The 17,234-nt window shown below is 47.1% G+C and overlaps 1 protein-coding gene across 2 annotated transcripts in view; it reads right to left on the minus strand.

Annotated features, from left to right (window-relative positions):
- The window catches only part of COL6A3 (collagen type VI alpha 3 chain), a 69,190-nt gene that overhangs the window by 38,172 nt on the left and 13,784 nt on the right, over positions 1–17,234 (minus strand). Inside the window, exons 4-14 of one of the 2 annotated variants that reach the window (XM_061188840.1) lie at positions 16,164–16,763; positions 14,306–14,878; positions 12,235–12,843; positions 9,228–9,833; positions 7,247–7,861; positions 5,415–6,014; positions 4,435–4,772; positions 3,267–3,345; positions 2,123–2,268; positions 693–785; positions 126–179 (exon numbers count right to left, since the gene is read on the minus strand). In XM_061188840.1, coding sequence (XP_061044823.1) covers positions 126–179; positions 693–785; positions 2,123–2,268; positions 3,267–3,345; positions 4,435–4,772; positions 5,415–6,014; positions 7,247–7,861; positions 9,228–9,833; positions 12,235–12,843; positions 14,306–14,878; positions 16,164–16,763 — 4,313 coding nt within the window. The remainder of the gene's footprint in view (positions 1–125; positions 180–692; positions 786–2,122; positions 2,269–3,266; positions 3,346–4,434; positions 4,773–5,414; positions 6,015–7,246; positions 7,862–9,227; positions 9,834–12,234; positions 12,844–14,305; positions 14,879–16,163; positions 16,764–17,234) is intronic. The other variant, XM_061188847.1, reaches the window with a different exon arrangement.

A 17,234-nucleotide genomic window follows, 5' to 3' on the forward strand; every position in this document is an offset into this window, starting at 1 on the left:
AAAGTAATTTTTTTCTGGTGGAAAAGACTGGAAACAGAACAGATGAAGAACCCCACAATTCAATCCCAACATGTAAAGAACAAGGAGGGAACAAAGATTTAAGGAATAAAACAACTTTTACTTACAGGTCCACCCTCGTCACCAGGGTAACCTCGGTAGCCATCTTCTCCAGGAATACCCTAGAACAAAGTAAATTGTTTCCTTGGTTAAATGCTGTGGTTTTCTCTGTTTCTTACTTAAGCATCTCTTCACCCCCCCCTGCATTTGGTAGAGCGGTGCTTTCGGTGTCCCTGGAACGTGACGGTTTCCTACTCATTATTTCAGTGCAATTGTTCTATCAGGATCTTTAAGGCTCTTGATCTACCAAGAAATCCTGTGCATTTCCTATAACTTAGAGGCAAATGTGAAGAATCCCTGCTGGCCGTCCTAGAGAGGCTGCCAGTCAATGATGCCACTGGTCTTAATATAATTTTATAAAATGAAGAACCAACGCATAAAAGAACCCAGTGGAAAGGGAGGAGGGAGCAGACACAGGGACAGGGTCTGCCCCTCAGATCTGTCCTACAGCACAGCTAGTTCCTTCTCCTCCCTTTTCCATCTCCCCACCATCATAGCAGAGAAATTCCCCAGCCAAAGTAATGACGGCTCTGAAATCTAGTCTCAGGCGTAAGAAAAGGGTAAAACCACCATACCTTTGGCCCAATGCTGCCAATGGGCCCTCGGTCTCCTCTTTGTCCAGAGCATTTGCAGGGAACCCCACAGCAGGCTTTCTCGGCAATGTTGTCCTACCAAGACAAAAAACGAAGTTCAGATCTCAATAAATGTCTAGAAAAAAGGCATAAATGTGCCATCTGAGGACTGTGGCATCCACAGCGAGAGATAAAGTCACCTCCTACGGCACTCCCTTGAAGGCTTAGCCATTGGTGGGTAATAGAGTGTCACAAACGGACTCTGAAGAGCCACCAAAGATAATGCATCTTATTCACAATGTCACCTCAGGCTGGGCCTTATTTCTAGAAGTTTCCAACATAGATATTCAAGCTTCAGATGTTAAATATAGCTTACATATTTTTAAGCTTCAGAAGGCAAAACCTGACAAACCATTGCAGATGGCCCGGATGGAAGGTGGTTTCAGAGCAGAGACCATATGCCCTTCCCCAGAACCCAGGTCAGAGTCACGGAACACGGCGCCAGCCTGGAGGAAGCCTGGGAGCAGCTGCGGGGCGGGATCCCTGCCTCTGAGCCACAAGCACCGCACCCCCCATCACCAATGACTCCAGCACCCGTCAGACACCCTGGACATTCCCTCCCATCCCAGCCCCTGGCCTTATGCGGGAAAGCGCACACCCAAAGTACATTTCCACTTGCTAAACTCATGATGGTCGATGCCTTTTCTTGCTGTGAATTTCCTAGAGTTTTCAGTTTCTCCCATGTCCTAGGTTTATCAATTAACTCAACTTCCTCCCACTCAATAAAAAAATCCGAATTGCAGCCCTGGGAAGAAGGTCAGAGGATAGGAAGGAGTCAGCTCGTCCCATAGGGCACAGCTGCCTCCACCAAAGAACCTCTGAGTTGAACGCTCAGCCCCCTCATGTCCCCAAAGCCCCCAGCTTCACCCCCAAACCCAGGCGTTAACCCCACCTGCTGAGAGGCTGAACCCAAGAGGATTAGGAAGCCTCATGGGGTGCCCTCATTTGCTCCAAAGGAAACTAGAAGAGAAGGCAATGGAAGCCCATTTCCACCCAGAAATAGTCTTTCGTTTCCTGCATATTCTTGTTTTCCCTGTTTCCTGTTTACAGAGGGAAGGGTCAATCTCAATGTTATGGCTTCTCAACAATCTTATAAATGAAAAGAAGTCTCATTAAAGGGAGCAGAGGAAACTCTAAGGCGACAGCTACCTCGACACCCATGCCCGGGTGGCCGTCTTTCCAGTTCTCAGATAGCTCCGTTTCCATGACTCATGTTATGGCAACAAAGTAGGTCCCAAGTAAATTACATGAACTAAATTGCCCACCCAGCGGTCTCTCCTCCATTTGCCTGGTGATAACGGACTGCGTTATCCTGAGATGCCCAATATTGCGCTATCTAAACCAGTTTGTGTGTAGATACATAAAACACTCACAAGTTGCTCCGCTAGTTCATAGTCTAGGTCCAGCAAGTTCAGTCTCAGGGGCCGGTTGTACATGAATCCTCGCCCAAACTCCAGCTGCATCAGCTGCTCCAAGTTGGCGACACGTTCAAGGCCCACCAAGATCAGAGCTCGGACGCCTGGGGGCACAGGTACACTTAAGAAGCCTCACCTAGGCATTCAAGAGCCACAGCACTTTTCCTCCTGACTCTTTTTTATTTTTTAAAGAAAACTTCAGTATAAAATTTGGCCTTTAACTGAAACATGCTTAATCACACTAATTAGCTGCTCCGAAGAGTTGGAATACTGGAACTCTGGACTCCTCTGAGCAATTGTTTCTGATCTGTCAGTAAGTAAATGGATTAATGTAACTCTAGGAAACGACACCATGAAGTTTATTCACACATAAATTCTCAAGCTCTGGTCTTACGTAACACAGGTATCCTGTAGGAAGAATTGAAATCCCACATCTCCAAAATCAGATGATAGCGGGTCTCATCTCCATTGCTCTGGAAAAGCAAGCTAATAAATAGAACATTCCTATGATAAATTATGCTTCAACAAATTCTTCTTAAACCTCTAGTGTTGGCATCCACTTTTTTGATAGCCAGTGCTACCAAATTCCAAAGCAGTTGAACAGTCAAATAGTAACAGGTATCCTTGCAAACCAGTCACCTTAAATTTGGAAAGTATGCTTTCCAAATTTTATGTGAAAGTGTATCTTTTCTTAACATTGGAGTATTTTTGAGCTGTGATAACTGCAAACGGAAAATACAGCAAGATTTTTTTGCTATAAAATTAATTCCTAGTTTATATAATACAGCCCAATGAATCAAAACTTCATGTTCTTTTACAAAAGCATCATGCTTTCTAGATGTTCTACCACAGGAATGAGCCTGAGACCCCATGGGGTCTGTGCCAGGACTTGGTAATAGAGCTGTCTGTGTAAGTATGGGATCCTTGCTGCCCCATCCTGTAGCCCCAGGCAGGCGACAGAGGACCAAAATGCTGGAATGAGTTATCCTCCAAGAGAAGCCGCTCTCCCAGAGGGTCCCTTAGTGGAGTCATTTCTCTCCAGCCCAGCAGTGCGCCTGCCTCCCTCAGGTTTACTTCTCCCATAGAAAGCCCCAGAACCTACCTTCTTGTCGGAGTTCCTCCGACGCTCTTTGTAAATCAGCCAGATCTCCATCCGCCCCATCAGTAAAATGAATGACCACCTGAAGATAAAAGATACGTCAAGCGCCAGCCAAAAAGTAAAAGAAACATCACAGACCCTTGAGAGGAGGATTAGCCAGTCCAAAGCCTCCACCTTACAGCAGAGGAAACTGGGGGCCAAGGTTGAGAAACAATCACCCCATGTTCATAGTTCCTTGATACTGTGCAGTAAGTGAGGTATAAAATAAATGGGTATAGGGTAGGACTTGATTTATTAAAAAGCACAATCAACAATAGAAATAAAAAGTTTATCTCATTCTCTTATTTAGGGGATGTAGTTTCTAGAAATCACGCGTATGCGTGTGTGTGTGCATGCGTGCGTGTGTGTTTGTGTGCCCCTGCTGTAGGCTCCAAAATTCATATTTTGAAGTCCTAACCCTCAGTGCCTCAGAGTGTGACCATGTTTGGCAATAGGACTTTTAAAGAGGCAATTAAGTTAACTGAGGTCATTAGAGTGGGTCCTCATCCAATACGACTGGTGTCTTCTAAGATGAGGCGATTAGGACACAGACACACACAGAGGGAAAACCACATGGAGACAGAAGGAGAAGACGCCATTTCCAAGCCAAGTTGAGAGACCTCCAAAAAAACAACCCTGACGCCGCTCTGATCTCAGACTTCCAGCCTCCAGGACTGTGAGAGAATAAATTCCTGTTGTTTAAGCCACCCAACCTATGGAACTTTGTTATGGCAGCCCTAGCAAACTGTGTCTGTGTGTGTGTGTGTGTGTGTGTGTGTGTATGAACCAATACAGAGAAAGAGAGAGAGAAAAGTAAATACAAATAGAGAACATAATGCATTTAATGGGCAGGACTATGATTAAACATGAATTACTCACAAATTCAATGCATTCAAGCTTAATTACTATTTCCAAGATTTTTTTTAGAGCTTTAGTAAAACTAGAAGATATCCCATTTCAGCCCAGTTGATAATAAAGGACTCTTACATATAGGCACCACCAACCCCATCAAACATGAAGAGCATCTATAGGAGAACAGTTCGGGGAGGGGGCTTCCAGGCATCAAGGTTTGCCCCTGCCCAGTAAAACCCAGAGATGGCACAGGAAGCGGAAACAAGGCAGCCGTCCTCACCTTCACACTGTCTGGCGAGGCCTGCCGGAACTTGTTCTGGTAGAGCTTCAGCGTGTCCGCAGTGAGGACGTAGGGGTGCTCGGCTCGCATGTTCTGGAACTTCTCAAACAGCTCTGGCTGGTACTCAGCAAAGTCAAAGGCCTCCACGGGGCCTGAGGGCGTGTTGGCCACCACGGACACCCGCACCGTGGGCAGCTGGCTGCCGCTGCAGCTGATTCTTTGCATCTGGCTGATTCTATTCAGGATGGTGTCCATCTTGGACTCAAAGCCCCTCTGAGCCACAAATATGTTCTGATCTCTTGAACCATCAAAGCCCAGAATCACATCCAGGTTACAGACTGTAAAGGGAAAAGCAGGCCATGAGCTCGAAGTCGAGCTGCCGAGATGTGTTCAACCTACAGGCACAGCTCGGGACGTGGGCCAGGACACCACGCTCAAGTGCAAAATGGGACCTTCTGTGTATGAGCGCTGAGAAGCAATTACATCTGCCTCTCTCACTGGGAAAACTCATGCTGACTCTTAGGAGTCAAAATTGTTGGCCATTCAGTATGTTTGCTTTGCTGATATTAATCAGCTTTGGCATAGTATACAGTCAGTGTCTATCTAAATGCATCCCGAGTTTGTGCTTTAGACTAAACACACTTGAGAACGCAAACACTCTGATCACAAATAATTGATCTAATAAACCTACAAACAGAAACAGGTATCAATCAGTCTGAATTATTTAGGGGATTAAAGAGTAGAGGGTGGGGAGTAAATCTGGTAAGAGCAAGAAAAGAGAGACATCCACTCCTATCCTGGAACCACATCCGATCACAGTGGTAGGTGACAACCAGGACCCAATCCACGTGGATGTCAGTCAATGCCTGACACACCAGATGCTATAGGAGCCCAGAGGCCAGCGCTGGGGATCTGGGTAACCAGGTAACTCACCAACATCGACAGGACATGGTTGAAAATATGCACCTAAAGGGCATTACCTTTGGAAACATCAGGCACACCAGGACATAAGGTTTCATGCATCGCGTCATGCAGAGTTTCCAAAACCTGCTCGCTCAATTCTGACAGCTCCTGGACGTTCCCCACTCGGAACGCCGTGGCACTGTTGGACGCGACCTTCCCAACCTCCTCTGAGTCGATGTTCCTCACGCCCACCGCGAACACTTTGACGCCTCTCTGGGTGAGTGCCAGGCTCGCCTCCTGGGCATCCTCCACCGACCTTCCTCCGGTGATCACAAAGGCGATCTGTGGGACTCTCTGATCCAGGCGGCTGCCTGCCTCTGGCACGAAGTGATTCAGCCGCAGGTGCTCCAGGCCCACCTTGGTGTTTGCGTGCCTCCCGCCTTTGTAGACCACCTTGTTGATGGCATCGATAATCTGCTCCTTGGTGGAAAAGTCCTTCAGGAAGAATTCGTCAGTGGGGTCAGAGTTGTACTGGACCAGCCCCACTTGGATGGAGTCTCCCCCTTCATAAACCGTGTCCACAATTTCAGACACGAAACGGAGCACTTCCTGGAAACTGTCCCTCTGGAAATTGATGGAACCATCCAACAGGAACACGATGTCTGCTTTCTTTTTCTCTAAAGATGATTACAATGAAAAAAAAAAGGAGAAATTTGGTTTTTATATCCAGAACAAAAACACAAAATGTAAAATGATTAAAATAAGGCATTCCTGTAATTCATTCACAGTGGACACCTTGGGCTCTATTCCATGCCTCTAGAGTTCCTGAATTCACAGTCCTCAAAACATGTTTAGGTGATAAACGATAAATCACCTAAACAAAAGGAAAGGATACGTGAAAACTCAGCAGAACTTAGTCCCAGTTATCCCGTGCAAAATGAGATTATGCCATGGATTCAACAGTCCGTGATATCAGGAGTTTTAGGAAATGCCACTACACACTTTCGTCCTGGTCAAAAATAAATGATAGTGTCTGGAAGGAGTTGGGGGAGGTGTGCTAGAGGCGGGGAAAGGGAGGGCTGGGAGAAACAGATTGGAAAATGGGAAGCAGACTCCGTGCACCTTTGGAGGATCACCAGCCAGCATGCTGAGAGCTTTGTTGGAGCCTGTGAAACTCAATGACATTGGAGATAATTCCCTAATTCCAATCAAGGGATCAAGACTGGAGTAGAGAGAAGGGGAATCGGGAGCAGTGTGAGATGTTCCACCACCAGCACAGAAGGAAGACGTGAAAGAGCTAAGTGGAGTGCAGATGTCCCATGGAAAACCAACCCTAATCATTTGCTCCAGATGTCTGAGGGGCTATCACCTGGGGTAGGAGCGAAGAAAGACGTGGGCTGGTGGAGGGACTCAGTTTGCTCTTGGCAGCCCCAAAGGTCAGACCCAGGAGCATGAGGTCAAACCTACAGGTGGACAGCTCTAAATTCCCAGCGATACCAGTCCAAAGAAAGAGGGTTGACTGGACCATGACCCCACCTAGGAGAGAGGCTGACTTCCAATCATGTTCGGAGGGGTGTGGATTGAACGACTTCAAAGATGCCATTTTATTCTGAGAGCCAATGAGTCTGTGGCTAACCCTCAATGCACTTTTATAGAACCTTTCAATGGGGCTACGATTAGCCTCATGGAAACTCATGGAAGAATTAATGACCATATGCTTTCTGAGATGCGTTTCCTTCTATTCCTCCTACAATTTCAACTGAATTATTTTTCCCGTATTTAGTTTCTAATCTTATGGCAGCCACAACCCTGAGAGAAGAAAATTATTAAAATGAATGCTAACTGCTCTTTTTCAATTAAAAAAAAAATTGGTGTCCCGCTCTGTAGTCACGGGTCCCACAGCTCATACCTGGCCGTGAGGGAGAGGGCGTGTCCACTCCTGGAGGTGCAGGGGTGACCTTGGAGGGTCCAAAGGAGTTCATGACCCTTTCTTCTATGCTGGGGAGCTCTCTGAACTCCCGAACCGTGAAGACTAGTCTGGAGTCGTTGGTGATGGTCTGCAGCTCCATTCTGTCAATGTTTCGGTCTCCTATCCCTAAACTCACAATCCCCGAGGAGCTTATCACCTGGGAATACCTGGAAACATCGTCCTGGGATTTGCCACTCAGAAACAGAACCAGGTGTTGGGGCACCCCGTCTTCTATCCGGCTCCCGGCAGACTTGACAAAGAAATTCCTTGCCACGAATTCCAGAGCTTTGCCAGTGTTCAGCGGAGACCCCCCTTTGAACCTCAGGCGACGTATGGCATCCAGCACACTGGCCTGGGATTTATAGGTCTTCAGGTAAAACTCTGGGAAGACATCATTGCTGAACTGCACGACCCCAATTCTCACTTTATTAGGGCCAATGTTAAGTCTCCGCACGATCCTGCTAACAAAGTCCCGGATGTGTGCAATGCCGTCCGGCGTCACGCTGTCAGAGCTGTCGATTAGGAAGACGATGTCTGCAGCATCACTCTCCACGGCTGTGGATGAAAAGGAAAAAGGAAAACTCAGTACAAGACTGGCACGCATCTGGTTTCGTTTCTGAACTTTGCTCTATGTTGCACCATAACATCAATTAACATGAAAATTATAAGCCGATGTGCATGTGTTTATCTCTTGGGCTTTTTTTAATCAATCATTACAAATTGGGCCTTTTGCATCAAAGCAATTTCTGCTTCTTGAAATATTTTAAGTTCTCCAAAACTTTCTCTTTCTGAGTTTACTCGATTTTAATTTTGGCTTTGGGGTCTGGGTTACAACTCATTTCAAAAATATAAACAGCACTTAGAAACGAATCCTGGGTTACCATAATCTATGAATCATGAACTGTTACTACCAGAAGGGATTGAGATCACCAGGATCAACATCTTTGTTGTGCAAGAAAAGAGAGATAGTTGAGGACAAAGGTCCTCACTTCATGCAAGGCCACCACTTAGCTAGTGACAGCCCGGAGAATCCCAACTCGCTCCAGCAGGCCACTCCATCGTTCCTGGTGTTTGATTCATAGTATTTCTTTTTCTCACATATCTCTAGCATTTATACAAAGTTTTAATTCTCACTATTATGCCCTTATTTTCTTTGCATGAATCCATTTTTAACTATAAAATTAATCAAAAGTCCTAGGAAAGATGAACCATGGCTTCCTATTAATTAGAATTCTAGGTACTTCTTGGATGCCATTTATTAAATAGCTCATATCTTGCCTCTCAACAAATTCAACATTTGCCTCATAAATCACTGGCTACTTATAGTGGAAACATAGCACAGCAAAAGCTGAGCAGGTCATGGAATTGAACCGTTTATCTTGAGAAAGAGAAAAGCTGGCCAGGCACACACAGCCAGGACTTGGATTCTCCAGTGGCACATAAAAGATTTCACAGAACATCAGTATCAGAGACAGCCATGCCCTGATCATACCTGAACACTGACAAAAAGAAAACAAAAATCACCAGACACTCCCCATCCTGGATCATAGGCGTGACCACTGCTTCTGTATCAATTTCAGCTTTAGCCGTGAGATTTGGTAAGATATCCAATCATAAAATTACTCCTTCTCGACAGCATTCGATCCGGGGCAAAGTCCCATTTCCTCAAGCCTTCCACAAAATCATCTATGATGAGTTCAAATCCTATCATAAGCCCTTCCTAACACCCTCTCGCTGAGATGCCCTGTGGTTCACCAGTGTGTGTGTCCTTCCTCCCTGCCACAAGCAATAGACCCAACTGGTTCAATCTCAGGTGTCCCATTATTTTAATTTTACCTGTGAGCACCATGGCCTTAGAGCCTGTTATTTTTTGTATTTTTTTGAGAAGACACAGCAAAGAACAAGAAATGCCCAGTCTTACCTGGAGGAGGGTAGCGCGTGCTGGCCAGGAGCTGCTGAACCTGCTCGGAGGTTAGGGTTGTGATGGGTGTCAGCAGTTTCTGCTCCAGGCTGGGCAGCTCCCGGAAGGTGCTCACTGAGAACACGTATTCAGGGCTCAGGGAGATCTTCACCATCTGCTCCTGGTCTGCGTTCCTTGCGATTGTAAGTGGCGCCACGCCAAACTGCTTGAGCTCTGCTGCCGATTCATCTACCTCATCATCAGACTTCCCGGAAGAAATGAGGACCAAGAACTGAGGGACACCCTCTTCAATCCGGCTCCCCAGAGGCCTCTTGAAGATATTCCTTGCAACGTACTCCAGGGCGCCCCCAATGTTGATCTGCCTCCCGCCTTTGGGCCGCAGCCGCCTCACTGCGTTCTGCACCTCGTCCTTGCTGGAGTGGGCGTTCAGCAGGAACTCCACCCTGGGGTCCTCGCTGAACTGGATGACCGCCACCCGGGTCATGTCGAAGCCCACATCCAGGTAGTCAACCAGCCTCTCGATGAGGGTACGGATGTACTGAAACTCGGGGCTGGCGCTTTGGGACCCATCGATGAGAAAGACCACATCCCTCTTGCCGCCGACACCTGTGAATCAAACATTATCATAGGGCTTCATGGACACCAAATTCTTAGTGTTAATGAACAGCCTCCCAATTTGTCACAGAATTGCCACCTGACCAGTAAGGTATCCTAATTCAGACTATTTGAGTTAGAATACCAGTCCCAGGAGAGAGTCCTGGGCATTTCAGTGATTACAAGTCAGAGAGAAGAGGAGGAACCAGCAAAGGGCAAGGAAAAGTAAGTCAGCAGGAGGAAGAACCTAGACACACAGGAGCCAGGTCTAGACTGAGTGGGGATGGGGTTTCGGGAAGGAGGGGATCGAACCTGTGACAGATGACACTCATAGGTCAAGTGGGACAGTGCCCGACAACTGACTATTGGGATTTGCCAGATGGAGGGACCTTGACCAGAGCACTTTCTGTGGAGCAGGGAGAGCAAACAACAGGTTAGGGTGTGTTCAGAGAAGAATTGTAGACAGCAACACTTTATAAAGGAGCCTGGAGCACTCCTGCAGGGGGGAGCAGGGCATCCAGGGAGAGTTTTTACGAGAAAAGAAAAAGCATTGCGTTTGTATCGTGAAAGGAATCACCCAGTACGTCAGAGAACTGATGATGCAGGAGAGAGAAGGAGAGTTTCAGGTGACACCCTTGAGTAGGGAAGCGGTGAGGCTGCCCAGGGAAGCAGGGACACTTCATCCAAGTAACAGGAGGGAAGCCGAGACATGGACACTGATGCTGGGACAGACTGAGTACGGCTTTTTGAAGTTCTTTTTCGATTTACTTACATTTTCTCAGTGAAATGGGAATCAAGATCACCAGCTCAGAGTAAGCTGAGGGAGGAGAAGTGTAGAAGAAGCAGGAGAAGGAGAAGGTAGAAAACAGTCATCTTGAAGAGCGGGAGAGCCGATGGACCAGGAGTCGTACTGTTGTAGAAACATAGGCTTGTGTATAAATAAGCTGCACACACACGATAACAGCATTTCCAAAGTGCCTTCTTGGGAGTACCAATGCACCGTAAAAAAGATGGAGGGGGGGTAAATTGGGAGTTTGGGATTGACATAGACACGCTACTATATTTAAAATAGATAACCAACAAGGACCTACTGTATAGCACAGAGAACTCTACTCAATATTCTGTAATAACCTAAATGGGAAAAGAATTTTAAAAATAATAGATATATGTACATGTATAACTGAATCACTTTGCTGCACACCTGAAACAAACACAACATTGTAAATCAACTAGACTCCAGTATAAAGTAAAAACTAAAAAAAAGAAAAGAAAAGAAAGAGGACTCCTGCAGCCAAACAAGTTTTGGAAATGTTGTGTTCCCTTATTGTACTGGGGATACACAAAACATATCAATTAGGGCAAAACCAAAACCAAAAAGACCCTCACTTCATTTATCCCACTGCCTTCCCAAATTTATTTGATGGCAAGCCCTCTAGAACATTCCAGGGAAGGCTTGCAGGGCGTGCTGCACTCTCCATGGACATCAGCGAGGGGAAGCAATCCCTCTCTGCAGCACCGTGCCACTCACCCTCCCTCCCTCACCCACCCAAACAGCACTGTGTCCTGCATCGACTTTTCTCTCACTTGCTTTTACTCTTCCCTCCCCCTTCCCCACCAGCCCTTCCTATTTTCCCCTCCCCAAGCCTTGATGCGGATGGTTCTGTAGAATGTGAACCACACAGGAGCGAGGATGCATGTGGCTGTTCACCACTGTGCCCTCCCCACCCGAGTGTCCAGGGAGGGCAGGCCCTCTGTGGGCATTTTTGGAAGGGTGGGTCTCTCTGAGCCCCCTTCCTTCTGAGCAAGTGAGGTTCCCTCCACTTTCCAGTTCATTGTATCAGGCCTAGGAAAGGGGAACAGGAAGGGGGAAATAGAATAAGCTGAGGTCATAACAGCCAGGTGGCCTTCCTGCCAGTTAAGACACTTACTTCTCTGCACCAAGCAAATTCAAAAGCAATCTTCACACATTGGCTCTGGAAATAACAATATTTCCGAGACTGTGCTCCAGCTTGATAGACCACCTGTGGTCAAACTCCCTCCTCGATCACAGGAGGCTGCCAGCTGGACCGACCGACCAGGGGAAGCCTGGACCCAGCATTGAACTGGAACTATCAATTAGATGGCCTGTCTCTTCGGTTAGCTATACAGGGCCTTTATGCAGAATTAGGGGTCTGAGCTGAAAGCCAAGCCTACGCCCATCTTTGAGACTTGAATTTGGCCAAAAACATGAATCTTAGCATCTCCCCAAGCCATTTCTGGCACCGAGCCCACGTGGTTCTTGATTCTTCACGTAACTCTGGTTTTCACTCCCTACAGCTGAGGAAACAAAACTGAGAATACTTTGTAACCCACAGTCCAAACAAGCAGCCCCAGATATTTCAAGGAATGAAGAGCCAAAGAATCCTCTCCTTACCTGGGCTCGTTACAGGGACCAGAGATGCCCGCAACCTGCCCAGTTCCTCGCGGCTGAGCTGGGTCACTCTGTCGGAGATGACCTGTTGGACGGTCCCCAGCTGCCGGAAGGTGGGAATGGCCACTGCGAAGTCCGGGATGAGGGAGATGGTCTGCATCTCGGTGATGTCAGCATTCCCGATGCCGATCCCGATGGGCACGGCCCCTCCCCTCTTCAGGACCACCGAGGGGCCTCTCACATCATCCCCAGACCTGTCGGCCGTGAGGACGATCAGGAGCTGGGGGACGCCTTCTGCTATGCGGCTCCCGGCGGAACCAATCAGGATGTTCCTCAGGACAAAGTCCAGGGCGGCCCCGGTGTTGGGGGTTGGCCCGCCCAGCAGGGTCATCCCGCGGATGGCACCGACGATGCTCTGCTGGTCCATGTAGGAATTCAGGTAGAACTCGGGCCTGGTCCGGTCGCTGTACTGCACCACAGCTACGCGCACCCGGTCCGCACCCACGTCCAGGCTCTCCACCACCCTCTGGACAAACTCTTGCAACAGCGGAAAGCCGTTCCTGACACCCTCGGAGCCGTCAATCAGAAACACCACATCCTTTTCACCTGAAACTAGAAGGAAGACAGCCTCTGTGACTCACACGGGACACAATAGGGATAATTTCATACCAATTTGTGGTGGACCGAATAACTCCTAAGACATCCAACTCCTAATCCCTGGAATTTATATGGAAGAAAATCTGCAGGTGTGATTAAATTAAGGATTAGAGGGACGGGGAGATTGCCCTGGATTATCCAGGTAGATCCAGTGTAATCAATCATGTGTCCTTATAAAAGGGAGATAAGAGGATTAGAGTTAGAGGGAGAAGAGGTAAGGATGGAAACAAGAGGCCAGAGATACGAGAAGATCTGCTTTGAAGATCTGCTGGCTTTGAAGATGGACGAGGGGGCCATGGACCAAGGATGCAGGCAGCCCCTAGACACTGGAAAAGATAAGGAAGTGGGTAATCAGCCAGAACCTCCAGAAGGAAAGCAAGCATGTTGACGCCTTGATTTTAGCCCAGTAAAACAGGTTTTGGATTTCTGACCTCTAAAACTTAAGATAGTAAATTCATTTTGCTTTAAGCCACTAAATTTATCATAATTTATTGAAGCAGGATTAGGAAACTGATGCACCAATACATACAGATAGCCCTTTTATTTTAGAACTTTTCCATGTTTGAACAGTATTGTTAACTTTCAACGTTGTACTCAAGAAGAAATGTTGGGGGCAGGGAGAGAGACATGGTCGGCGGAGTCTGCACAACCATTAGCCCTTTATAGATGAGAGGTTTCGAATGATGTACTGCAAGTCACAGCGGATCAATGGGGGAAAATGTAACCCAGATGTCCAGGTTACAACCCAAAACCCACAGCGAACGTGCTCAATAGTCAATGTAGAGAAGCTCTAGAGTCTCTATTTTCAATCAAAGGGATTATATGTGAAATTAATTACTCTTTTTGCTGCAGTTTTATCACCAAATGCAAAGTGGTTAAGCATGAAGTCATGGTAACAAAGATTAGTACTGAAAAACTTTAATGCAGCGTTTATAACGGGAACGTGCCTGCCTCTCTTCATGCTTTATGGTTTTCATGAATGCAGAGAATGAATTATGACACAGTGATACCCACTTAAAATAAGAAATCGGGGAAATATATGAAGATGAAAACCGTTTTAGCTCTAATGTAACCGTGTTATATGGCTTTTATTATATATATAGTAAAAACAGTGTGTTTTTTTTTAAAAAAGGATTATTTTTAACCACTGATATAACTAAATCTTTATAATGTATCTTATTACAAAACTTTCTAATGTCCTTAAAAATAATCACCCTGATTCTCCTGTTTTGCCCTAGAGAGCAGTTAGAGAGTCATCTCGGGGAAAGAAAAGTCATATTCCATTGTTCCTGCAGAAATCACCTATCTTTCTTGGAAACCCAAGGAGGGCTTCTACCCGGAGACCGGGAGCCAGCCACCATCAACTCAAGCATGGGACAACTGGGCTGCAGAAGCAACCAGAAGTTCTATGCCTTACCTGGTGTTGGCGCCCCATTTTGCACCGATTTTAAGAGGTTTACGATCTGTGGTTGAAGGTCTCCAATCTTGGGAAGTGACTCCGCAGCCAGGATAAAGGCGGGGGACGGTACTATCTGCTCCAACTCGGCAGGGTCTGCGTTCTTGGCCTGGAGGATGAAGGGCACCACCCCACTCTGTTTCAGGTTGAGAGCTGGCCTGTCCACACGATCGGATGACCTTCCCGCCACCAGTAGCACCAGGAACTGAAGCACTCCGTCCTCGACCCGGCTTCCAGTGGACTTCACAAAGATGTACCTCTGCGCGTAGTCCAGGGCGTAGCCCAGGTTGAGGGCTTTGCCCGTCTTGATCTTCATTCTCTTCACGAGATTCAGGATCTCGGGCTTGTTCTGGTGCTCATCAAAACGGGACTCCACCCTGACATCGTCGCTGTACTGAGCCACTGCAATCCGGGTCCTGTCAGTTTTCACATCCAGCTCATCAATGACCTTGTAGAGGAAGTCGCGGACAGCAGGGAACTGGCCCACGAGATTGGCTGAGCCATCAAAGAGGAACAGGATGTCTCGCTTGCTCTCTACAATGGAAGTGAGTTAGGACACAGTGAGGGGCAAGAACACAACAGGTACCAAACTGACCTGAGCCCAGAACCACCAGCTTTTGGTAATGGGAGTTCACAAAATTCATCTGATGATCACTGCACCAGCAAGGGAAGAGAAAACCCACACCAGGTGTCTTTCAAATGCCCCCTTTCATCTATGCACAGGATTAGGACCACTAGATTGGTCTGCCCAACCTTACATCATGCTTTCTCAACAAAGCAGGCCAAAGAAAAGCCCAGAGGGTCCTGTTCTTGTATTATGTGGCAACCACTCTAGGAGAACAGACAGTGTTTTCAAATTGTTACAAACAGAACTATTGAAAATATGGTCCTGTTGTTCTTCTGCTTAAAAATGGATCTGTCTCTAGTGACAAAGGCTGATATGGGTTATCCACCTGACACATAGACATGCTCTAATTAGATTCTCTTTTCATTAAATTTGAGCTTATGGGTTAGAACCCAAAATAGTGTCCATTATCGGTCTGTGGGTCAGGATCTCTGTCAGTGATTTCCAATCTGCTGTGATCAGACAACAGAAAACACGGACATAGGGAGCTACAGCATGTCACGTGAACATTATTTTCGGCACAAACGGTTCTTAGAACTATTTTGATTATGTTTCAGCGGGATCTATCTTGCTACCCATCTGTGTGATGTCAGCAACTGGTAGATCTGAGAGTCTGTATCTCATCACCCTAGTAATTTGCAGTCATCATCATCATCCAGACTTCCTTTGGAAGCCATTTTGCCATCACATAAAGATACAGCCTTCATTGGGTTTATGACAAATAATTTTCTAGATACAGCAGATTTGGAACATAAAAATATCCTATCAGGAAAATCCTTTCCATTTTTAAATGCTCCCAATGCATACTCATGTATGAAAGGGAGTCCATCTCTTTCTCTTTCTCTGTTTTTCTCCCATTTCCATCTGGATTTGCTCACCAGAATCTTCAGAGGCTTTGGGGCAAAAAAAATAAATAAGTAAAGTATCCCACTCTTCCGAATCAAGAGTGGGATAACCTGGACAGAACGTAAGCTGGATTTTCTAGACTTTCTTTCATGAACCAACACCCTTTAGACAGAGCATCTAAGCTTGCTGGTACAGTGTCTCAAGCCCCCCTTCAAAATCCTTCAACCAAAGAGAGCCCATCATCTTTCCATAGCTTATTGCCACGCTCTGGAGTTCAGATCGGGCCATCTGCCTGCCAAAGTGGTGTCAGGGGGGAAGAGGGAGCCCGGAGCAGTCAGAGAGCGTTACCTGGCTGGGCGAGTGGCACTTCCTCCACACCTCCACTAACATAAGTGGTTAGGGGCTGAATCAGCTGCTGAGGCAAAGCAGGCAGGGAGCTGAAATCATCCATGAGATACACCAGGCTCGGGTTAAAAGCAATCTGCTCAAGCTCTGCCTTATTGGCCTGGCTAGTGCCCACACAAAAGGTCAGGATGCCTGCGCGTGCTAGGGCGTTGGCAGCTTGCAAATAGGAGTCCTCGGACTGCCCGGCTGTGAGCAGGAGCAGGAGTTGCGGCACATGGTCCTGGATCCTGCTGCCGCCAGCTTCGGTGAAGTGGTTGTTGTGGACATAGCTTAGGGCTGCGCCCGTGTTCCGGCCCAAACCCCCCTTGAGCTGCAGCTGCCTCACGTGAGCTAGCAAATCTGACTTGGTCTGGTAGGTGTTTAGAGAGAACTCCGTCACCGGAGTGTCACTAAATTGCACTAAACCGACACGAATATGGTCGCTTCCAACATCAAGGCTGTTAACTACATTCATGACAAAGTCCCGCACGTAAGGGAAATTGGTCTTTCCAACGTTGAACGATCCATCCAAAAGAAAGATGATATCCCTTTTGTTTACGTGAACTGCAGTGGAGCACAGAAAACAAAGTGAGACATACACAACCGCAGAGGGCTTCCTCATATGTGCCCACAGCCCAGGCACACATGCCAACATGTAGAACACAGAGAACATCAGTGAGGCCAAGCACGTCCGTCTCGTAAAATATGGCAGAAAGCTGCATATTTTCCTCCAGTGGGGGCTGGTGTTTGTGAGGAGTATTGATAGCCGACATTACGAAACCAAGTTGGCTCACAGAGAGATACAGTGCCAAAAGCTAGAATGTTTACAACCAACAAAGGTGATCAGAATCCTTGAAACAGAACATTCCTTCCCTGGAAATGAATTCTGCAAGGGTGTTGCTCCTTTCTGCATCACTCGGCTTATGACCACGGTCAGAGCCAGGTTTACCTGGGCGAGACTGGGCCCCCCTGGGTTACCCTCTGCACATTTACAGAGAAATTTCCACTTACAGATAGATTAGAAGGGTTAGCCCA

The sequence above is a fragment of the Eubalaena glacialis genome, chromosome 1 (genome assembly GCF_028564815.1).
Source record: "Eubalaena glacialis isolate mEubGla1 chromosome 1, mEubGla1.1.hap2.+ XY, whole genome shotgun sequence".
Taxonomy (NCBI): Eukaryota; Metazoa; Chordata; class Mammalia; order Artiodactyla; family Balaenidae; genus Eubalaena; species Eubalaena glacialis.